General features: G+C 42.7%; 1 protein-coding gene across 2 annotated transcripts in view; it reads right to left on the minus strand.

Moving 5' to 3' along the window:
• Nucleotides 1-25877, minus strand: part of map3k21 (mitogen-activated protein kinase kinase kinase 21) — a 102185-nt gene that overhangs the window by 18683 nt on the left and 57625 nt on the right. For both annotated transcript variants that reach the window (XM_048601017.1, XM_020513914.2), the window contains exons 2-6: nucleotides 18185-18365; nucleotides 17220-17368; nucleotides 6013-6188; nucleotides 4313-4553; nucleotides 2585-2707 (exon numbers count right to left, since the gene is read on the minus strand). In XM_048601017.1, coding sequence (XP_048456974.1) covers nucleotides 2585-2707; nucleotides 4313-4553; nucleotides 6013-6188; nucleotides 17220-17368; nucleotides 18185-18365 — 870 coding nt within the window. The remainder of the gene's footprint in view (nucleotides 1-2584; nucleotides 2708-4312; nucleotides 4554-6012; nucleotides 6189-17219; nucleotides 17369-18184; nucleotides 18366-25877) is intronic.

Raw genomic sequence — 25877 nt, forward strand, 5'->3', positions numbered from 1 at the left:
CTTTCCTGCTCCTCTGATGCCGCTTGGCCTGCTGTGTTCATCCAGCTCTACACCTCGTTATCTCTGTATCCATTTTAGCAGTTCATCCTGGATCCCAGGTAACTACTGTATCAGTCTATCATGAAAGAACTTGTCAAAGGCCTTGATGAAGTCCACATAGACAACATCCATCACTCTGCCCTCAATCATCTTTGTCACTTCCTCAAAAAACTCAATAAAGATTGTGAGACAAGACCTCCCCCGCACAAAGCCAAACTACTTATTGCTAATAAGTCTATATTTTTAGGAATGTGAATAAATCCTATCCTAAGAATCTTCTCCAATAACTACCACTAATTAAGGCTCACCAGCCTGGGATTTCATGGATTATCCCTGTTGCCCTTCTTAAATAAAGGAACAAGGTTGGCTATTCTCCAGTTCCCAGGTACCTCTTGTGACTAAAGAGGATACAAATATTTTGTACAAGGACACGGCGATTTCGTCCCTCAGTATTCTGGGACAGGTCCCATTAGGTGCTGAGGGTTTGTCTACCTTGATGCTTTTCAAAACACCAACACCACCTTTTTTTTATATCAACATGCCCTAGAACACATCCCTCTCAGACTCACTATCCACCATGTTGTTCTCCTTTGTGAACACTGATGCAAAATATTCATTAAGGACCTCACCCACACACTCTGGCTCCATGTACAAACTTCCTCCTTTATCCTTAAATGGATAAACTCTGTCCCTAGCTTCTTGCTGTTTATATATGCATGAAAAGCCTTGGGATTCTCCTTCATCCTGTTTGCCAAGGTCATTTCATGGCCCCTTTTAGCCCTCTCAAGTGCCATTAATGCCTTTGGATATTTGTCTGATGTCCTAGGTCAGGGCAGAGATTTATTTGCTGCTGTAGACTGAAATCATCCTAAATCAATACAGAAGTAAGTTTAAGTGCCCTCATCTACTAAGACTATTTCAGATGCTGCCATTTCCCAATCAGCCATCAGCTTTAAAGACTGCTGACAACTCAATTCTTGTGTGTCAGTCCACTTGGTTCCTGGTGTTAGGCTAGCACCAGAAATAAAGATTTGATCAAACGTGGGTCTAACGCTGAAGGATGCTTGGACCTTGCATCAAGATGCCGTCTCCCTCACCAAATCAGCTGCTGAGAATACTAACCTTCACTGTATCTTGCCTACATTACTGTATCTAAATTCAGTTCCTTATCACAACTAGCATGACTATTCCCTGGAACAGGTTCGGTTAAAGGCCTCTTTGCATCAGAAAACAAACTGGGCACATTTTTAATGGGATATCTTTCCATGAATTAGATCACCAGATTATAAAATACCCAATCTGTGTGTACATAAATACGTAGGATTAAGAGCTGGTACAATCTCACAAATTTAAACAAAAAGCACAAACATTAATCTCAAATGGCTTTAAGATTTTTAGTGTAGGAAATTATTCAAGTTGACCATTCCTAGATTGCTTGAGGTTCAATGTACCAGGACAGAATTTAATGTTTGCTGAAAGTGCAGTCCATACATAGCCCTTTTGTGTTGATTTATCTTTCTCAATGGGGTCAAGACAGCGATACAAAGCAGGGGCAACAGGGCCGGGATTATTAGTTACGTGCCTAGATGGCAACTAAGTGGGTACTTTGTAGGAACTGCCAAGATTTCAGGGATTTTATTCACAAAAACTGTTATCAGGAATTAACTCAGCCAGGGTGGTGTGCATGACTAGAGATCCATAAAAATCTTCAGCCTTTCATCATAATTAGTTTATTTCTTTGGAACGTTACTGCTTGGAACACTGCAGTTGTCAAATACTTACTACAGCACAATAAAAGGATTATATTGCAAACATATTTGGAATGTAGATTCAAATACTATTCCAGTATGAACTCTTCTCAGTGAGGCTTCATACAGCTGAATCCAAGGTGAATATATAAATGGTCTACGCAAAGTATCAGTTGTGTGAAAGTTTAAAACATGTAGATGCCAAAGCCAGAAGCTGACATCAAAAGGATGCCAAATAGGAGTTACTAGCCAGAACTTTTACAGTCGAAGTGGGATTTATGGTCAAAGTGCAGCAGGCAAAAACAGGCAATAGAATTAAACTGACAAAAATAAAATCAGACTTCATCATCAAAATGGTACTAATGCTATAAATTAGTTAACCACACTGCTTTAGGAAGTATGTGGCGTTTTTCCTAGATCTTGTTGGACAGTCATGACCATCTTGAGAAATAAAACTTACGATTTTGGTGGAAAATGTGAAACTGAGGACAAAAATCATACTGTAGCTATACAAACATCCCGAGATCATTTAGGCACTGTGCATTCCCTGCAAAATGTGGACTGCCAGCTTTTCAAAATAAAAAATTAAAAATGGGCAATAAATGCTGGCTGTGCCAGCAATACTCTCATGCCATGAGCAAAACTAAAAATCCTGATGCATATATAAAGAAAGATTTCACACAGCGATAAACAAATGAGGAATTAGTTTCAATCTTTGCTCCGTCACCTGTCTTAATCAGCAAGCAGTACAAAACCATTATAACATACAAGATTGATGGAAATAGCACTGCACTTACGCTGTATAGCTCTTAGTCGTGGGATAATGGTAGGGCTGCTCGGTGGACTATAACTGCTGCCATTCAAACTTTTCCTTTTGTCGAGAGTTGGAGAAGCTTGAACAGTGATCTTGTGCTGAAAATCTATCAATGTGAAAAAAAAAAATCAAAACTCTGAAGATGATCCATTACAGTTAAGTCTGATATGCAATACTACATTGTTGAAATACTAAGGACTTAGAGCACCAATTTAACACCAGGATCAATCAATACAGGTCATGCTTGACTAGTTTTCTGAAATTCTTCAGAGAAACAACATATCATGTATATGAATAAGGAAATGAAGTGATGTGGTTAATTAGTTATGAAAGCTATTAAGCTTAATTTTTAAAGGAACAGAACTGAAAAGCACAGAATTTATGCTGAACCTTTAATCGAAGCTTGATGCTAAGACTTCATGTCATTGACATATTTCCGGAGCTAATAAAGATAGTAGTTATCAAATTGTATTAAGTTTTTAAATTGGCATATCTTTAAGTGTTAAATATTGTCATAATGCAGCTTTAAAGAAGATTAAAAAATGCACAAGAGAGTAAACTATGTTGTATTTAGGATACAGTTTGCATTTGAGTTACAGTGAGTTTGGCAATAGAGGTAAACAGAAGCCAAGACTGAGATACCAACAGGCTAGAAGAATGGCCTGAGAGAAAGAATTCTAAATATGGCATCTAAGTTATGGTTGGACTGTTGTAGGGTGCCAGCAGCGCTCTTTCCATGTAAAGAATTGGGAAATTTTACTGAGAATTTGGTAGTTATATTCACACAGGTGTTCAGATTTGGGCTAAATGTTGCAAAATTTACCTGCAAAAAAGAATTGACAAGCTGAATCCCCTTTCTCCTGTAAAAAGGAAACTGATGGGTGATCTAATAGAAATCTTTAAAATTACGAAGGGCTTTAGTAGAGTGGTTACAGAAGAACTTCCTTTGTGGAGAAGATATCATATCCAGAGTAATCAATAAGATACGAATCCAATAGGGTGCTCAAAAGAAATGTCTTTTTCCAAAGAATGGTGACAATGTGGAATATTCTAGCACAGGAAGTGCTAAAATTACTAAAGATGCTTTTAAGAGGAACCTGTTTAAGCATATAACAAAAAGATGTAATAATTAGATACAATAGTAGATATGGATAAGGAAAAATAGAGCAAGGTGCACGTGAAGCATTAACGTTAGCATGGACTGATTGGGATTTACATCCCTTAAGTTACTTTTCTTGTGCAAGATACCTACCTAAGATGAAGAAAATGAATGTTGCTACAAGGACAGATAGTTAGAAGACCAAAAACAAAGGGCTAAAGGACTGGAAAGGACCTAGTCCAGTTTTCAATGGAGCACGACATTACTCATGCAGAAGGTGACAAGAGAGATAGAGAGGAGGAATGAGTGATGGCAGGCTATTTGAGTGATGGCAGGCTATTTGACTGCTGACAAATTCATTCTGTTCTCACCCAACATCCAAACAAGTGTAACATCCGGCAGGGTTCACTGAACAGTGATCAGGATTGAACAGTCCAGTGATTGATCCCATACGTAGGAAGATTCAACTCTGCATCGGCCAAAAACTGCGACATGGATTTTAATTTAAATACATTTCCCAGTACACACTTGCATCAGCCTGAAGTTTCAATTTAGCTTGGCATGAGTAATCTCTGTGTGCAGATCCAGACATCATAGTTTGTAACTCCATACCTGAAGGCAAACTGATTCGGTTTCCATCTTTTAGCTTTAGCCGGTTTTTCCTGAACTTGCCTTTTCTTTTCTTCACTTTTGGTTTTTCTTGATTCAGCTGGAAGATGAGAATGTTCAGCTCACGCTCTAACACATCAATTTCCCGCTCTGCCAGCTGTTGTTCCCGTCGCTTCAGCAGCTCTTCGTGGGACTTCTGCTGGAGCTCTGCCCTTGTCAGCTCCTCCTCTCGTGATCGCAACTCCTAGGAACCACAAGAGAACAAAGTTACAGCTAATCACCAAGTCTGGGATTGTTTGGAACCAGATCACAATAAAGCACATGATTAGCGAGAATGATGATTAAAATCTTCTACCTCATTCAAAATTTTTCAGTAGTCTTTGTATTTTTTATTTGCACTATGTACACCATCTCAAAAGACATAACTGGATCCATTAAATTTATGTTAGTTAGGAGAATGTCAAAATCCAAGGGACTTCACATAATAAACAGGTACCAAACCAAAGGAGATATTTGGAAGAGTGATCATACGTTTAGTTACAGGTAGGTTTTATGGAGAGATTTGATCGAGAGGAGTGGGTGGTAAAGCAGTAGGGAGGTTTTTGGAAGTTCATTATAGAGTGGGTGGGATTTAGACAGCTAAATGCACCATCAACATGGGTTAAAGTTATGTCTGCATGTTCACGTGAGTGCATGTATGTGAAAGAGGTTGTGACATGTGATAAAAGGTCACAGTCTGAGGAGCAAGATTTCAGGTTTGGGTATCTAGACCATTGAAGGACATTTCAGAGATAGTACTGAGACCATATAGGGATTAATATAGATTTTGAATTTGAGACGTTTCCAGGGCACAGGTAGGCAGGACCAAGGGTCTGAAATATTTCCAATACTTGTGTCACTGTACTTATTTACAATATTAATAAATGAGAAACTATGCTAACATATTACTTCCAAATTAATCCTCATTAATTGATCCTATTGGATGGTGGGGCAGGGGCTGAGCAGCCTGCTATTCTTATTTTTTATGGTCTAACAGACTTATGATCCTAAATCTACTGGGAAGTATTATATCACTCGAGAAATGAATGGAAACTTCACCCAATTACAAGTGCACTTTAATCATATCACTGACATTGGATTTCCCAAATTCTCAGTGAGAACTTAGAATCAGTGAGACTCCAATCTCATTCAGGTTGGATCTGAACTGTAGAGTTACTCAAGAGATTCTGGAGTAAACTTCATGAAGCGTATGAGAATGACAATAATTTCAGATGTCAGCAGGATTGAATGGTGATGCTACAGATGGGCAGTAAAAAAAGGCCTCATTTAAATATGTTCTGATCCATAAAGTGCACCAGTATTTCTATGAATTTTAAGAATAAGCTTCACATGTATACAAGAGGTGACTGAACAGCTTTTTTTTTGGGTTGGAGTGAATTGCAGAACAAACATTGGACTTCCAGGAAAATTTATTGCTCTTCATTAAATAGGGCCATCTTTTGACACCCACCTCAACTGAATAGACAGAAAGAGTCTCAGACTCTTATCTGGAGAGCAGCATCTCTGACGTTACAGTGCTCTCTCAGCCACTGCTGTGAACCATCAATCCAGTCTCTGTTCCAGGTGTGCCTTATGACGAGAACTATACATGTCTGAAGTCTTGTCAAAGTGCAAAACACAAAGAAGCTTAAAAGAAAACTCACTTTTTCCTTTGTCCTCAGCTCATTAAACATTTGCTGTATTTCCATTTTCCAATCATCTTGCATGGAGTGAAATGATTCCTGGGGTAAATCTGTTATGACTGTGGCCTCGATAGCAGTGAGTTGCTCCAAAATGGTAGCAAAATTTGGACGGATGTGAGGATCCTGGTCCCAACATTCTGAAAGTTTCAACAGATTATTGGATCAAAATTTTTTATAAAAACTGTTTCCTTTTCTCTAATTTTCTTCCCTTTACTGAAAGCATCAACACTTCCTATACATGTGCAGCCAATGGCAACCCTCTAAAACTTTTTTCTAAGTAGTCACTTCATCTCTGAGGCTTGGTAGTGCTGATTGTTAGATTGTTAAACCAAGAGAACCTCACAGCATGACTCACAATCTCTTGGAGTCAGTGGAAACAATCAGGAGTGAGAATTCTGGCTACCTTTTTCTCTTTAATCCAATTTATCTTTACAAAAATTTACTTCATGCATAAAATTTGCAGTAGGCGCATTGCAGGCAAACTGCTGCAGTTCAAGTGAAGAGAAAATGACTGCCTGACATCAAGGCCACATTCAGCCACGTATGGCATCAATGAGCCTTAGCAAAACTGAAATCAATGGGAATCAATTTCTGCTATTTGGAGTTACACCTGGCATACAGGAAGATAGCTGTGCTGTTGGAGATCAGTCATCTCAGCAGAAGTTTCTCAGGTTAGTGTCCTAGGCCCAGTCATCTTCAGCTGCTTCATCAATGACCTTCCCTCCATTATAAAAGGTCAGAAGTGGAGATATCCGCTGTTGATTGCACAGTGGTCGGCAACATTTGTGACTCCTCAGATATTAAAACAGTCCATGTCCAAATGCAGCAAGACCTGGACAATATCCAGGCTTGGGCTGACAAACGACAAGTAACACTTATGCCATTCAAATGACCATCGCCAGTAAGAGACAATCGAACCATTGCCACAGGACATATTCAATGATGTTACGATGACTGAAACCCTGCCATCAACTTACTGGGGTTACCACTGATCAGAAACTGAATTTGACTAACCACATAAATACAGTGGCTATGAATACTGCAGCGAGTAACTTACCTTCCGACTTCCCAAATCCTCTCCACCAACTACAAGGCCCAAGTCAGGAATGTGATGGAATAATCCGCATTTGCCTGGATGCATGCAACTTCAACAACACTCAAAAAGCTTGACATCACCCAGGACAAAACAGCCGGCTAACAACAAGACAGAATTCCCCTCGTCCTCATGTATCACCCCACCAACCTCTGGATTCAACGCATCATCCTCTGCCACTTCTGCCATCTACCATCTACAATCTGCAATCAGCAATCTGACCCTACTACAAGGACATTTTTCCCTCCCCACCCTTATTATCTGCCTTCCGGAGGGACCGCTCTCTGTGACTCTTTCATCTGCTCCACACTCCCCACTAGCCACTAGCCCACCACCTCCGGCACTTTTCCCTGTAACTGCAGGAAATGCTACACCTGCCCCTACACCTCCCCCTTCACCTCCATCCCAGGCTCCAAAAAAAACCTTCCACATTAAACAGATGTTCACCTGCACATCTGCTAATGCAGTATACTATATCCTCTGTTCCCGATGTGGCCTCCTCTACATCAGGGAAACCAAGCGGAGGCTTGGTTTCTGACAAACGACTATACCTCCCAGTCGCGAACCACTTCAACACCCCCTCCCACTCATTGGACGACATGTCCATCCTAGGCCTCCTCCAGTGCCACAACGATGCCACCCGAAGGCTGGAGGAACAGCACCTCATATTCCGCTTGGGAACCCTGCAGACCAATGGTCTCAATGTGGACTTCACAAGCTTTAAGACCTCCCCAACCTCAACCTCATCCCAAGACTAGCCCAGCTCGACCCCGCCTCCTTGACCTGTCAGTCTTTTCTCCCACCTATCCGCTCCTCCCACCTCACTGACCAACCCCCACCCCCACTTCCTACCTACTAGCCTCATCCCCGCCTACCTGAATTGTCTGTCTTCCCTCCCACCCGCCCGCCCCTCCCTCCCAACTGACCAACCCCCATCCCAACTCCCTACCTACACTCACCTTTACTGGCTCCATCCCCGCCTCCTTGACCTGTCCGTCTTCTCTCCACCTATCTGCTCCTCTATCCACCTTCCATCATCGCCTCCCCCTCTCTATTTATTTCAGAATCCCCTTCCCTTCCCCCATTTCTGAAGAAGGGTCTAGACCCGAAACATCAGCTTTCCTGCTCCTCTGATGCTGCCTGGCCTGCTGTGTTCATCCAGCTCTGCACCTTGTTATCTCAGGCTCCAGCATCGGCAGTTCCTACTATCTCTGCTTGACTGGCATGTCTTCAAAAATCCATTCTCTCCACAAACAGATGTTCAGTCGCAGCAGTGAGTACCACCCACAAGATGCACTGCAGAAATTCACCAAAGATCTTAGATAGCACCTTCCAAACCCACAACCACTACCACTTGGAAGGACAAGGGCAGCAGGTTCATGGTAACATCCCCAACTGCAAATTCCCTTCCAAGCCACTCACCAATTTGACTTGGAAAAATATTGTCATTCCTTCACTGTCACTGGGTCAAAATCTTGGAATTCCCTCCCTAACGGCATTGAACCTACAGCACATGGACTGCAGCGGTTCGGGAAGGCAGCTCACGACAACATTCTCAAGGGTACCTAGGGATGGGCAATAAATGCTGGCTCATGTCCCAAGAGTGAATAAAATAGGGAAAAAGCAGTGCAGATCAATTAGGTTGAATACAGAATGAAGCATGAAAGGGTGCTGTGCTCCACTTACAGTACAGATACATTGCATGAAACAGTGCCCAAGACACGTAATGCAAGGGGTTTTACGCTTTGCAGCTTGTTGCTGTACAATGACGTTGCCGTACAACGATGTTGCCTTTTCTCATTGAGTTTTGGCAAAAATCTGTATCAATCTAATGTGTCACTCAACACTTAGTTGGGGCCAGTTCCTTTCACTGGAAGGCCAATGCCGAGATCTACATAGCTTCCTAGCTGCTGTCTGGCTGAGGAGAACCGTTACAGCACAGACTGTGAAACATACCTAGTTTCTGAGTTTGTGTGTGACTTGATGCTGCAGGAAACTTTTTCTTATCTAGTAGTTATCCAAGAGAATTTTGAGTTTAGTTTTACACAATACACAAAGAAAAAAAGGTGTTCACAAACAAACTTATAAAAACAAAATGTTCTTTTCAAATATATATTTCATTACAACCCTTTGTCTATGTTTGACAACATAGTCTGAGTGGGATGGCACCGTGGCTTAGTGGTTAGCACTGCTGCCTCACAGCGCCAGGGACCCAGGTTCAATTCCACCCCCATTTTGCACATTCTCCCAGTGTCTGCGTGGGTTTCCTCTGGGTGCTCCGGTTTCCTCTCATAGTCCAAAGATGTGCAGACTCAGTGGATTGGCCATGCTAAATTGCCCGTAGTGTTCAGGGATGTGTAGATTAGGTGGGTTATAGGGGGATGGGTCTGGGTGGGTGCTGTGAGGGTCAGTGTGGACTTGTGGTGCCGAAGAGCATGTTTCCACACTGTAGGGATTCTATGAACAATGGTTTTATGCACTAAAATTAGTTTCATCACGGATCTTTTTTACCATCTTGCTTGAATGCAAATTAATCTTGGAGAAGAACAAAATTTTATCCCTGATCTTCGTTGGGCAGCTGATCACAGCTGTTAAGTATGGTATATTTGAATGTAGTAGCAGTGGATAAGGGAGCCTGAGGTGGTAGAAAAGAGAGAGACTTCCACTCTTAATCCCTATTCAGCCATACTTTCCACAAGTTGTTGTGCAAAATCAAGATGACAATAAGATGCATTTGATCTGGACTCCTCCAATTTCAATAATAAACAGTCAAGGAGAACGGCCATTTGATCAAAAACTGGAGCTTTTCCCACCCGTGGAACTGTATGCCAGCAAAAAGTCAATGTGTACAGTTTTTGATAATCTGGAGTTTGATTCCCACCATACAATTCTTTGGTCAAGCAAGGGCGACTGCAGAGTTAAAAGAAAAACAAGCAGGAATGGCCGGGAAAGCTTACATTTTTTAACTAGATGTTAGTTAACATCAGTTCAGAAATGGAATTATAAATGCTGAGACATATTTTAATTTGCTTGCAATGTGTTAAATTGAACAGGGTAACCAAGCCAAACAATGATTTATTTAAAAAAACTCAAGACCAAGAACCACATGAGCAAAACTGAAAATTTAACAAGAAAACAAGATTAACCAAACTGTATTTAGGCGGTGGGTAAGTGTAAGACAACAAAAAGACACCAGAATACCCTTATAAGAATTAACAATGCAGTGAAGCGAGTGGCCAGAGGGGCCATGATGTTTAGATCTCACTCCTATTACAAACAGCGTGTCATACTTTACTGTATCCATTCACCCATTACTTCACCCACTTTTTGGGAAAATCACTTCTACTTCAAATTGTAGTTTTAAAAAGTGATCCTTCACCTGTGCTCATGTCTTAAATTTCTTGGACCAACCATTGGGCCAAATTTACAAGCAGAGGGACTTTAAGTGGACAGACCCATCCAGAACATTGGCCTATCATTAATACTTTGCTCCGTTCGCAAGTTAACAAAGAAACATCAAGTAACAAATATGGCAACCTATTACCATTGTGGTTTCTGTTAAGGTAATTACTGCATGGAAATGACTACTGATTTGTTAGTTAACTTTTTACATTTAATAAATTTGACTTAAGCTGGTAACAGAGTAGATTGATTTATTTAGGGTCCATGCTGTGTTCCACAATACCAGGACACATCAGGGACAACTGATCTAACCACTGGCAAAGCTCTGTTCCTTCTCACCTTCTGCAGCAAGCCAACCACCAGATTCGGTCAAATAAAAACAGCCATAATCTGGTATAAAAAGAGAAAATACTAGAGCAACTCAGCAGTTCTGATAGCATCTATGGAGACAGAAACAAAATTAAAATTTTGAGCCCCCAAAATGACTGAACCATTGTATTAGATTTGAAATATTAACTCATTCTCTGTCCACAAATAAAACCTTAAGATATTGGGGGAGATTTAGGCTATTCAGCCCATCAAGCCTGGTCCCTCATGCGACTATGCTGATATGTTTCTCAAACCCATTCTCCAACTTTCTCCCCATAACCCCTTATCCCCTTACTAATACAGAACCTGTCTCTATCTTAAATACACTTAATGACTCGACCTCCACAGTGTTCTGTGGCAATGAGTTCGCCAGATTCACCACCCTCTCTCTAGCTGATGAAATTTCTCCTCATTTCAGTTCTAAAGGGTTGCCTCTTCACTCGGAGGTTGTGCCCTCCAGTCGTCTCTCCTACTAGTGGAAACCAGATGTCACCTATCCCAACAGCCTTGGATGCACCTGTACCCACGGTTACCATCACAGACTTTAGATTGGTCTTCTTGGGAGTGAACCCACGGAAAGAGAAGGAGATTGGTCTGGATGGAGTCCCTGGCTGTGAATTCAGTTGCAGACCAGCTGGTTGGCATATTCACAGACATCTTTAATCTCTCCTTACTATGATCTGAAGTCCCCATCTGCTTCAAGAAGACCACCATCATCCTTGTGCCAAAGAAAAATCATGCAGCGTGCCTCAATGACTACTGCATGGTGGCTTTGATGTCCATAATTATGATGTGCTTCGAGGAGTTAGTCATGAAATACATCTACTTCAGCCTACCAAATTGCCCTGATCCTTTGCAATTTGCCTAACGGCGCAACAGGTCCACAACAGACGCTATCTCCCTGGCCCTACATGCATCATGATGCCTACATCAGGCTCTGACTTGTTGACTACAGCTCTGCCTTCAACATCACAATTCCAAACAAATCATCTCTAAACTCTGAGACCTAGGTCTTGGCTCCCCGCTCTGTAACTGGATCCTCAACTAGACAGCAATCAGTAAGAACAGGCGACAACAACTCCTCCACCATAATCGTCAACACCGGTGCCCCACAAAGCTGCATACTCAGCCCCCCACTATATTCCTCATACAGTCACAACCACGCGGCCAAATTCTGCCCTGACTCCATTTATAAGTTTGCTGAAGACACCACCATTGTACATCAGATCTCAAACAATGACGAGATACAATACAGGAAAGAGATCGAGTGCTTAGCGACCTGGTATAAAGACAACAATCTCTCCATCAACATCAGCAAAACAAAGGAGCTGGTCATTGACTTCAGGAAGCGGACAGGAGGGAATGCCCCTGTCTGCATCAATGGTGCTGAGGTGGAGATGGTCGAAAGCGCCAAGTTCCTGGGAGTGATGATCACCAACGACCTGTCATGATCCATCCACGACGATGCAATGGTCAGGAAAGCACAACATCTCTACGTCCTCAAGAAGCTAAGGAAATTTGGCGTGTCCACAAGGACTCTTATCAATTTTTATAGGTGCAAGACAGAAAGCATCCTATCTGGATGCATCACAGTGTGGTATGGCAACTGCTCTTCCCAAGACCCCAAGAAACTACAGAGAGTTATGAACATAGCCCAATCCATCACACAAACTAGCCTTCCATCCATTGAATCCATCTATAGTTCTTACTGCCTTTGGAAAGCAACCAAAATAATCAAAGTTCCCTCTCACCCCGTTATACTCTTCTCCACCCTCTTCCATCGGGTAGGAGATATAAAAGTTTGAATACATGTGCAAACAGATTCAAGAACAGCTTCTTCCCCGCTGTTCAGACTTTTGAACGGACCTCTCAAATGGTAATATTGATGTCTTTTGCTCTGCACCTTCTCTCTGGCTGTAACACTGCACTCTATTCTGCCTCCTGATACACTTTGTATGGTACAATCCGCCTGTATAGCGCACAAAACAACACTTTTCACTCAGTACACATGACAATAATAAATTGATCAAACATCTTTTCCATGGCCACTCTATCCAGGTCTTTCCAAATTCAGCAAGTTTCAACACGATCCCCCCTCAACCTTCTAAACTCAATAGAGTACAGACCAGAGTCCTCAACTGTTCTTGCTAAGTTTCATACAGTGCAGAAAGGGCCTTTCGGCCCATTGAGTCTGCACTGATGCAACTACTGCTAAAAGTGCACTAATCCTAATTTCCTGCACTTGTCCTTTATCCTGAGTTCCTACAGCAATTTTCTGTAACAGTTTCAATTGGCTCGGCAAGTGAATGCAATATTTCACACAGTATGAACATGAATTCAGTAAATAAAGTGCACAATACAGACAAAACCAATACAGCAGCTCTTCACTTATGAATCAAAGTTACAAAATGCAGAGAATAAAACATTATTAAGAAAAGGTCTATCCTTTCACAGACTGCCCTACAGGCTGATGGGTTCTCCATACATTGCATAGATCGCATGGCATCCTTGGGTAACGTGAAGGGCGGTGGGGTATACTTCCTGTGGAAGGGAAGAGAGGAGTCAGCGATAGACCTCTCTCTTCCAGAATTAGAAAAGTTCATCGATTTCACTTCCAATTTCCACACTGCCCCCACTTTCATCTGGTCTATCTCTGACTCCTCCCTTCCCTTCCTCGACATCTCTGTTTCCATTTTTGGGGATAGGCTGGCCACTAACATCCACCATAAATCTACTGACTCCCACAGCTACCTAGACTATATACCCTTGCACCCTGCTTCCTGTAAAGACTCCATCCCATTCTCTCAGCTCCTTAGTCTTCATCACATTTGTTCCAATGAGGCCGACTTCGACAAGGGAGCCTCCAACTGAGGATTCCCCAGCACTGTTGTCAACAGGGCCCTCAACTGAGTCCAACCCATCTCCCGCACTTCTATCCTCACCCCTTCTCTTCCCTCCCGCAATAGCGATAGCGTTCCTTCCCCTTATCTACCATCTCACCAGTATCCACGTCCAGAAGATCACCAGATGCCATTTCCACGACCTCCAGCGAGATGCCACCAGCAGACATATTCCCTTCCCTTGTCTGCCCTCTGCAGGGACCGTGACCTCCGGGACACCTTGGTCCGCTCTTCCTTCACTCCCAACACGCACCCCCACAGCCCCATTGCACCTCCCCCTGCAACTGGCGAAGGTGTAACACATGCCCATTTACATCCTACCTCCACAGCATCCAAGGGCTCAAACATACCTTCCAGGTGATGCAACACTTTACCTGCACTTCCCAGAATCTAGTCTACTGCATTCGCTGCTCAGAATGTGGTCTCCTCTACATTGGGGAAACAAAGCATAGAACAGGTGACTGCTTCGCAGAACATCTACGTTCTACTCGCAAAAAAAGGCCCTGAGCTTTTTGTTGCCTGCCACTTTAATACACCACCCTGTTCCCTGGCCAACATCTTTGTCTCAGGCTTGCTGCAGTGTTCCAGTGAAGCTCAACGCAAGCTGGAAGAAGAGCACTTCATTTTCCACTTGGGGGCCCTGCAGCCCTTCAGACTCAATATCAAGTTCAATAATTTTAGGGCCTGAACTCTCCCATGTCTTAGCCCACTAGCCCAGACACCAGGCCTTGTTATTGCATAGCCTGCCATTACACACTAGCTATTGTTAACCACAAACAGTCCCCATTAACAGCTGTTCACCATCCCAGCCAGATCATTATCAACTCCTTTGTCTATCCAACTGCTCTTCTTTCACTGTGGGCTCAACCCTTTATCCTATCGTTTACTCCTTACCCCACCCCCTTTCCTGTCTTCGCACATAAACCAACCTTTTCCCAGCTACCATCAGTTCTGAGAAAGGGTCACTGGACCTAAAATGTCAACCCAAAATATTAGCTCTGATTTTTTCCTTCACAGATGCTGCCAGACCTGCTGAGCTTTTCCAGCAACTTCTCTTTTTGTTCCTGATTTACAGCATCTGCAGTTCTTTCGGTTTTTATTAAGTCAATCTGGGAGTTCCCCAAATGGAAACCTTGGATGAACCAGGAAATCCACTCCCTGCTGAACACCAGACGTGCAGCATTCAAGTCAGATGACCCAGACCTATACAGGAGATCCAGAAACGACCTTCGCAAAGCCATCAGGGATCCCTCGAAGGGGAGGCGATGGCCTAGTGGTATTATTGCTGGACTGTTAATCCAGAGACCCAGATAATGTTCTGGGGACCTGGGTTCAAATCCCGCCATGGCAGATGGTGGAATTTGCATTCAATAAATATCTGGAATTAACAGTCTAATGATGATCGTGAATCCATTGTCGATTGTCAGAAAAACCCATCTGGTTCACTAATGTCCATTAGGGAAGGAAACTGCCATCCTTACCTGGTCTGGCCTACATGAGACTCCAGACCCACAGTAATGTGGTTGACTCTTAGCTGCCCCTTGGGCAATTAGGGATGGGCAATAAATGCTGCCTGGTCAGTGACGCCCTCATCCTGTGAATGCATAAAGGAAAAAAAAATGCCAAGAGGCAGTACCGGACCAAGTTACGGGCCCAAATCAACCAAACAGGCTCCCACTGCCTGTGGTGCGGCCTAAACAACATTACGGGATTTAAAATAAAGCAGAGCGAGATAGCGGACAAAGACACATCCCTCCCTGATGCGCTCAATGCTTTCTACGCTCGGTTTGAGCAGAATGCCAGCACCTGTGCCCACTGTTACCGCTGCAGACATCAGATTGGTCACCCTGGGTGTTAACCCAAGGAAAGCGAGGGGCCTGGATGAGCACTTAGATCCTGTGTGGACCAACTGGCAGAGGTATTCACCGACATCTTCAACCTCTCCCTCCTACAAACTGAAGTCCCCACTTGCTTCAAGACCACCATCACCCCAGTACTTAAGAAAGCACATGCAGTGTGCCTTAATGACTACTGCCCAGTAGCTGTGACCTCCATAATCATGAAGTGCTTCCAGAGGCTGGTCACGGCCCACATTGATTCCAGTCTCCCAACCTTCCTTGATCTCCTATAATGTGCCTACTGACATAACAGATCCACAGAGGATGCCATATCCCTAGCCCTGCACTCATCCCTGGAACATCTGGACAACAAGGACACCTACGTAAGACTCCTGCTCGTCGTCTACAACTTCTGCCTTCAACACCATTATCCCTTATAGGCTGATCTCAAAAGTTGGAGACCTTGATCTTGGCTCTGCCTCTGCACCTGGATCCTCAGCTTTCTGACCCACAGACCAAAATCAGTGAAGATATACAACTGCACCTCCTCCACGATAACACTCAACACTGAAGTTCCCCCAAAAATGTGCCCTCAGCCCCTTGCTGTACTCCCTGTACACCCACGATTGTGTTGCCAAATTCCGAATGAATGCCACCTACAAGTTTGCTGATGACTCCATCATGGTAGGATGGACATCTAACAACCATGGATCAGAATACAGAAAGGAGATAGAGAGTTTAGTGATTTGATACTGTGAGAACAACCTCTCTCTCAACGTCGGCAAACTAAACAGCCAATCACTGACTTCAGAAAGAAAGGAGAACACGCCCCCATCTATATCAACGGAGCTGAGGTTGACAGGGCGGACAGCATCAAGTTCCTAGGAGCGACAATAACCTACAACTTGTACCATACTTCCCACATAGATGCAATGGTCAAGAAGGCACAATAAACTGCTCCTTCCTCAGACAGCTCGGGAAATTTGGCATGCCCATAACAACCCTCACCAACTTTTACAGATGCACCATTGAAAGTATACCGTCCAGGTACATAATGGCCTGGTATGGCAACTGCTCTGCCCAGGACCATAAGAAACTACAGAAGATTGGGTGCATAGTCCAGACCATCACAGAAGTCAACCTTCCATCCACGGACTCCATTTACATGACTCGTTACCATGGAAAAGCCGCCAAGAAAAAGACCCACCGCACCCAGATAATGCTCTCCTCCAACCACTTCTGCTAGGCAGAAGATACAGAAGCTTGAACACATGCCCCAGCAGGTTCAGGAACAGCTTCTTCCCAGCTGTTGTTATTAGACTGATGAATGGACTCTCCAACTTCAAATAATGATCATCTTGCTAATGTTGATCCTGCCTAGCACACACCCTCTGCAACATAGCCTGTATGCCTCAGTTTTTCTTTCACCCTATGATCTGTATGTCCTTGTTTACTATAATCTGTCTGTACTGCTTGTAAACAAAGCCTTTCACTGTCATTAGGTATACCTGACACATGACAATAAATCAATCAAATCAAATTCACTTTACAAGACCATTTGCTTACCTTCCATTAGCTTGGTGAATGGTTCAGGACACGTGGATGGAATAGGAAGGGTTAATTTGTTAACAGCTACTCCATATGCTACTGCAAGACCATCAATCCCACGATAAGGTACTTCTCCAGTTAGTAACTCCCACAGCAAAACGCCATAGCTGAAAGCAGAGAGGTGACAACAAACTTCTTGAGCATCAACTGCAGGAAGAAAGGAATGGGAAGAGCCTATCCCTTGAGCCTTTCCTGGCATTCCATTAGGTTGTAACTTAGACCTCAACATTATTTACTGACATTTACTGCATACCTATTATCCAACAAGAATCTACAAGCTTCATTTTCACATGAAATACTTTGGGGGAAGAAAATTTGGGATTTTCAGCATGAGAAAGCTTTTCCTGAACTCATATAAAGGAAAGCTTTCTATATCCACTTCATTTTCCTTTCTAATATTTTATATTCCTTGATTATATCAGCCCTTAACCTTCTAAACCTCAGTTTCAGGCAGACAGTGCCACACGTGACGGTCTAGGAGAGGAAGAGCGGGTATACATGATGGATCAAGGAGTGGAGAGGGGGCGCAACAGGCAGGGAGAAAGACACACACAAAGAGACAGAGAGAGACGAAATGTGGAAAAGATTAATGGAATATATTTAGTTGCAATTAATTTTTCTTCTATGTTCATAAGAAATTTAACTTTATAACTACAGCACCTTCCAAGCCCACAACCTCTGCCACTTAGAAGGACAAGGGTAGCAAACACATTGGAAGACCACCACCTTCAAGTCATACAGCACCCTGACTTGTAGATATATTGCTGTCCCACCTTAACAGCTCTATGTACCTAGACCACATGCATTGCAGTGAGCAATTAGGGATGGGAAATAAAATGTTTACCCTTATAGTGCTGCTTATATCCCATGAATGATTAGAAGAAGCCAGAATTTCATGCTAGACGGCTGAAGGGTATACCTACCTCCAGACATCACTGCCTTTGGAAAACATGGATGATTTGATAACCTCAGGGGCCATCCAAGCATATGTTCCTGCCGCACTCATCTTGGTTGTTTTGTGCCACTCCCTGGCCAAGCCAAAGTCCGTGATCTTCAATGTCTTGTTGGCGATATCATCATTTTCAATCTTCTCAAGTAACAGAACTAAGGAAGTAAAAATATGAAGGGCAGCGTAAGCATCACTTTGTAAATATTTAACCTCGCTGTTTCCGGGCTCAAAGTGAATTTCTAAGCTCGCCTATTTAAGTTAACACACTGGTTTGTGCTATCTCAGAAAACACATATTCTGATCAATATTGCCATTAAAATGTAACAGTTTTTAAGTGCAAGAGTATCCCTACAAAGATTACAGCCCATACTCGTCCCCATCACATATTCTATTCTATTAGCAACTTTGTTATGTATGATTAACTCAATGGATTTTCAGGACAGTGACAAATCCTTTAACCATGGTCCGCAATTTCTTCCAGGAGGAACAGGAGAAAAACAGGGCACTGTCCTGTGGTTCAGTCAGGTACAACTTCTGGGTACGTCACCCAAGAGCTTATCTCAACAATGCACATCAACACTGTGATAACGGAGGACATCAAAGCCTGACAGGATTCATTGCTGTCCTCATCTGTTGGCCACACACCACCACCATCTAGTTGGTGTCACTGAAGACCACTCTGGTCCAGGATTCCCGTTTGATGTTTGACCTCTCTGACCTGGGTCATAGAGGTCAATTGCAGTGCTCCGAAAAGGAATTTCTGGTCCCCAGAGCTTCAGTGAATGCTGAGAGAATCAAAGAAAATAATTGCAATGTACGCAGATCTAAAAAGCCTATCCATTCCAAGGCAAAACTGCTCAAGTCTCATCAATTATAATCCACAATGTGTTTAGCTTCAAGATACTCATTTGAACACCACGTGACGTTTTAGTGAATTAGTAACAGTTGCAAGTCTGGTTTGTGCTGTAATGGATGATAATGCAGAAATGAAGTTCAACAGTAGGGACGAAGATACAGCAATGTGCATGAACCCTAATGACCCACAGCCTTCACTGCGGACACAACTATACCAAAGAAATTTATAAGCGTGGTACAAAATATACAAGTTTCACATAATAGAAAACACCACCACAAACTAATTTCTTTTCATCTCTTGGACTTGCTAAACACGAACTTGAAATAAAGTAGCAAGGTCCAAGTTATTTCTCATTGCAGAAGTACAACTGAAATAAAATTACGCATAATTTTACAGAAGGATTCATATTTTGTGCAGGAGGTGCCATGAGACACTCTCAGAATTGGCAGCATAAAAATATGCTCAAAAGGTTAAGTACACGATCTAGCATACCTGATAACAGTACAATCAGTCAATGTCAAAACTAAACAATTTAATCTCCCATTTTTAATCAATCTTCCCAGATCAACTCTGCTCTTAGTTCCCATTTATTGATGTTTAAACTACAAACAACGTCAGCATTGTAACACTTATCTTGGGAGTCAACACCATTAAGGCAAGTTTCAAATTCCATCCCAGCAGGTTGTTGAATCTCAAAAAAAGTTATCTTACAGTTAGAGACTAATGATAGCTTATGACAAGAGTTTCTGAAGAATGGAAATGATAGCTGACCACCAAATTTGGGGAAATATTCCAGAATGTCACCACATACCATTTTTCTTAGAGAACACTTTTTAATTTGCTCTGGTGTCGGGACAATAAAACTAATCAAGCATCTATGCTCTATCCTCTGCAAGGTTTTTAAGGCTGATCTGGAATGCAGGGAATCAAGTTTTCTGTGCACATACAGAAAATTACCCAGGTTTCCTTTTTTTGGCAAATCAGCATCTTCTATCCGCCTGTCAGGAATCAGAGATATTACATTAGGAGATAGGAATTGCTCAATTTTAGATGAATGCAATCCCCTTGTGAAAAAATACAACCTGACAGGACAAGAGACAAGTTGTTGGGTCAGACAACTGCACTACTGAGTTGCATTAACATACAAATTAATTTCCAAGTTAAAACATCAAGACTGAGGATTTAGGCAACATAACAGATGGGCTGCTGCTTTACTTCCTCTGGATTGCTTTCAAAGAGTAGATTCATTCTGGAATCACCAGAAGTAAACTCCCCAAAAGGGATGGCATGCAAGAATGAAATTGATTTCTTCCTGTAATAATCACCTCCTTCAACTAGTTTAGAAGGTTTACTGGGAAATCAATTCATTATTTACTCCCCTTGGCATTACCATCCTATAAAGCATTTTTTAGTTAATTTTAACCGCACAGCCAAGTGTAAGCTTCTGTTGCTTCCACTTTCAGCTGTAGCAAGGCAGAGTAAAGAAAAGCAAGTTGGCATCGAATGAATAGAGATGACTTTCCAAGTCAAAGTGGTTCAGGTGTCAGAATGCTGCGCTCACAAATTCAAGACAGGACAATACCTTTGTTAATACTTCAGCGCACCAAGCAAAGCTGCATTTTCACTGATCCCAATTTTCAGATGCAATATTAAACCAAAGACCTGTCTGCTTATTTAGTTGGATATTAAAGACCTGATTGGTAAAGAGGATTTACCGATGTATCAGCCACCTTGCACATTAGAAAAGAAGATCATCCAGTCATTTAACCAAATACCATTTAGGAGGATTGGATGCACACAAATTGGCTGCCATGTCTCCCTAAAAAAACAGATACATGCCAAAACAATTCAATGGAATTGAGGTGATTTCAAATGCCCTATGGCACAAAATGTGCTATAGATATGCAAGGTTCTCATTTTCTCTATTGCACTTGAGACATTTATTCAATATAACCAATATCAAACACATCAGTTAATCCTTCATTTCACTTTTGTCCACTGCACACAGCTATGTGCAAACTCTGTCATGTTTATTTATACAACACCAACTGCATTGCAGAAAGCAACTAATTCAGCAGAGATAACAAGATGATCATAGATCATAGAATCCCTACAGTGTTGGATCTTCGGTCCAACAAGTCCACACCAACCCTTAAAGCCAACCAGACCCATCCCACTTTAACCCAGCTAAGCTACACATCCCTGGACACTATTGGCCATGCCAAATTGCCCATCCACCTAGCCTGCACATCTTTGGACTGTGGGAGGAAACCGGAGCACCTGGAGGAAACCCATGCAGACATGGGGAGAACGTGCAAACTCCACACAGGCAGTCAGCAGAGGGTGGAATCGAACCCAGGCCCCTCGCGCTGTGAGGCAGCAGCGCTAACCACGGAGCCACCATGCTGCAGATGCTGGAGTCCGTGATAACGTAGTGTGGAACTGGAGGAACGCAGCAGGCCAGGTAGCATCAGAGGACCATGAAAGTTGACGTTTCAGGTCTGAAGAAGGGTCCAGACACGAAACTTTAACCTTCCTGCTCCTTTGATGCGGCCTGGCCTGCTGTGTTCCTCCAGCTCCACACTAATTCAGCATCAGGTTCTTTCACAAACGTGGTTAAACTCCACCCACCCGTCGACATCTTGATGACTCCATAATTTGAGTCAGTTTGTGTTTGTATGGAAGCTGAGCTTGGTACCTTACCCAGGAGGTAGTTGCACATCTGAAATGATGGAATCTTTATGCTTTATGTTGTTTCCCCCAGACCGAGACTTTAATTTCATAGTTATCAGTGAAAAACTGTGAAGTGTACAGACTACGGCAACCCTCTCTTCGGCTGAGAGGGGGCAGCAGAACCACACTTTTTGATTTCGGTTCAACTAAAAAAGATATCCACAATAGAATTGATCTGAATGACTCGGAACAAGGGGAAAGGAATTGGGAAGAACATTACTGCATTCAGAATTGAAAAGGAAACTGTTAGAAATAATCATTAGGAGCCAGCAGAACTTGGATTAATATTTCAGTGGAATTCTTGGTGAGCACAACATTATAGTTTGATGTATTTCCAGAATTCTGCATTAGGTTCTCAGCTTTACATGTCCCACCTCAAAGTCCTAGCAATCTGAACTCTGCTGGATTATTTGGTCCAACAGTGTAATTTGGCTCACATCTCTGCTACATACCCCTGGATTATGCATGACTATATTTGCAGTGAAACAATTTCTCATTATCCAAAACACCTAGATAATTAAATAGCTTGTCACTAATACTATGAAATTATAGTCTGCAACCAAGAAAAAAACAAGATAGCATAAAAATCGCACTCATTCCTGGTGTGCAAACTGCCTCACAGATCATGACACTAAGTACTTCATGCCATAAGGTGCTCAGCTTAGCTTCCATACAACACAAACTGGACTGCATTTAGATTAGAGACTCATCAAGACAAGGAAGGCTGGGTGGTCCAGTTTGTTTGCTGACCCTTCCACCCCATCAGTTTAAATTCTGTCCAGATTAGTGGAAAGAAAGTTCCGATTACACAGACTGCACATTGTAACCTATCCTGTGAGCAGTCAAAACCTCCACAGGAGTTTTATCTCTGGTAGAAATTTTGAGAAAGCCTTTTTCTAAACAAAAAGCAGTACATGTCGTAATATTTTGTTTCTTTCTGGCCACCAATCATTTTACTAAAAATCTCGTGAATTTTCATTTCTGTTTTATCTTTTTTTTCCCTATTAAATTGGAACAGTTTCTCAGGATCCTTTAAACCTCATAACACTTCAGACCAAACTTCAACTTTAGCAATTAAAGGTTACTAGCAGTTAGTATTGTATGTGACGTGTCTTTTGAAAATGGATGATTAGAATTTATCAGTTCCTTTACAACATTAGATATTTTTTTCACATCAAATCAATCCTTTGTGGGAGGGGAGCCAAATATTTAGCCAGCTGCACATTCCTAAAACCTTTATATCTCAAATGCTGAAACTTTTTTCTTCATACAGGATGAAGCCCAGCAAAAAAAACATTGAGTCAATGGGGAGGCAGAGGCATAGCTATAATGTAACTGTGCTAGTAAGCCAGAGTCCAAGACTAATGTTTGGGGACATGGGTCAGAACATAGAGGAACGGGCCCTTCGGCCCACAACTTTTGTGCTGAACATGACACCAAATTAAACTAATCCCCTTTGCCTGTCCTCGGTCCATAGGGTTCAATCACCCCTCCTCCCAAGGCAGAATTTAGTCCATATCTGCAAGAATTTGCTAAGTATCTGGAAACTTGTGAAATGACAACCATTATCAATCAGTTAAAAACAATCTCGTTCACTGATGTCCTTCAGTGAAGGAAATCTGTCATCTTTACCTAGTCTGGCCCAAATATGACTCCAGATTCACAATAATGTGATTGATTCTGAAATAGCCCAACAAGCCATACACCGCAAAGGCAATTAGGATGGGCAATAAATACTGGTACAGCCAACACCCACATCCAATATAAAAAAAAGCACAGAAGTAAAGCATTCAGCACTCAGAAATAGTTACCCATTTAACCTAATTCCCCATACTTCTCCCTTTATTTTCAATACACTTAACCACTTCCCTTTTATAAAACCAGTGTGGATTATGCGTCACCACTATTTCTGGCAGAGGGTTCGCTTTTGCTCCATCATGATCAGAAACTAAAGCCCAAGAAATCAACTAACTAAAGTCAGTGAAAATATTAATATGATGATCTAGTAACGGTATTCACTTTGTCAAATGAATAGTCAAGGAAATAAAGAGGACAGAATAGAATACAATTTTGAAGAACGTAATAAGAATAAATTTTCCATGAAATTAATCATACATGCAAAGAGAGCTTGCACAGCAGTGTAAGGAGGCAATGTCAGAGTCTTTCAGTAGCCTGGTATAGACTTGAACAAACTTGGGCTCAGTCAGTAACGGGTAACTGTATTTGAGTTGCTCCACATAAAAAGAGCATTTCAGACAATGGTCACACCAAGTGCATGAACTTTGCTGATGGCATGCTGATTCTTGCACACTGGAGGTTGCAATGCAGCTGCAATAACCCACTTGCTTGAATGAACATAGAGGTTGGGTTTAAACATCTGCAGTACTGCTGTGATCCCAGGCCAGAAGCCCTCTGGATGGATTCCCAAGTCTGTGCCAAGTTAGCCGTTTTCACCTGGGAGAAAAGGTCAAAGCCAAAATTGGACTCCGGTTTGGAAAAGGATAATTGGCCTGGGAATTGTTGCTTTCAATGACACTGCTTCCTGGTACTGGAATAAGGGATACTAGAGTACACCAGTGCCCACAGAATCCTGAAGTATTACTGCCACCAGGAAATGCAGAGGGGAAGGGGAAGCCACACTTTTTTGCTATGTCACATCAGAAAATCACAGAAATTGATCACACTGAAGAAAACAAGGGAAGGAAAGCATTTACATAATGCCTCTCAACTTCAGGACATTTCAAAGTGTTTTACAAAAACCAGTGACTTGCTTTGGAAGCATAGACACTTCATGAAGGGAGGCTGAATCAATTTATATGCCCAGAAATCCCTGGCTCTCTTTGCTCCAACCCCAACCTCACTATTAAACCTGCCAATGAGGGGGTGCTAGGGGTTGGTGGGTTTTTTTTGTGGGGGGGGGTTAGTACGCAGACCTGATCTGTACATTGCTGAGGCTAGGCGCCAACTCTGGCACCTCCTCCAACCATCCCCTTGATCACGACCCCACCTCTGATCACCATGCCATCATCGCCCAGACCATCAATAACCTCATCACTTCGGAAGATCTCCCATCCACAGCCTCCAACCTGATAGTTCCCCAACTCTGTACCGCCCGTTTCTATCTCCTCCCCAATCTGCCTGCTCCTGCCCTACCGAGTTCATCTCCTCCTACCTCGATGGTTCATTCCCCTCTGGTCCAGGAGCTCCCTACTTACATTTGTGACAACCCACATCCTCCATCTTTTCCAAAATTTTCAATTCCCTGGCCCCAAACACCACGTACTGTCCTTTTACACCTGTATTGCCCATAGGGTGGGCCCTAAAAGCCCTCTGCTTCTTCATCTTCCGTCAGCCTAGCCAGTCCCCTTCCACTGACATGCTCATTCGCTTGGAAGAACTGGCCCTCACCGTCAACAATTTTTCTTTTTGATTCTTCCCACTTCCTACAAACCAAAGGAGTGACTATGGGCACCTGCATGGGCCTGAGCTATGCCTGCCTCTGTGTAGGATTCATAGAACAGTCCCTCTTCTACAACCACACCATCCGTTACCTCTTTCTCCGCTATACTGATGATTGCATCAGTGCTGCCTTGTGCTCCTGCAAGGAGCTCAAGCAGTTCATCAACTTTGCCAACATCTTTCACCCCGCCCTCATATTCACCTGGACTATTTCTGACACCTCGCTCCCCTTCCTGGGGCTCTCCGTCTCTCGACTCACCACTGACCATTGTACCCTGAAGGTGGCAATGCAGGTGGATAGAGTGGTCAAGAAGGCATACGGCATGCTTTCATTCATGGACAGGGTATTGAGTACAAGAGGTCATGTTACAGTTGTATAGGACTTTTGTTCGACCACATTTGGAATACTACGTACAGTTCTGGTCGCCATATTACCAAAAGGTTGTGGATGCTTTGCAGAGGAGGTTCACCAGGATGTTGCCTGGTATGAAGGGCGCTAGCTATGAAGAGAGGTTGAGTAGATTAGAATTATTTACATTAGAAAGATGGAGGTTGAGGGGGGACCTGATTGAGGTCTACAAAATCATGGGAGGTATAGACAGGATGGATAGCAAGAAGC

The sequence above is a fragment of the Rhincodon typus genome, chromosome 9 (genome assembly GCF_021869965.1).
Source record: "Rhincodon typus isolate 14 chromosome 9, sRhiTyp1.1, whole genome shotgun sequence".
NCBI classification, from domain to species: domain Eukaryota; kingdom Metazoa; phylum Chordata; class Chondrichthyes; order Orectolobiformes; family Rhincodontidae; genus Rhincodon; species Rhincodon typus.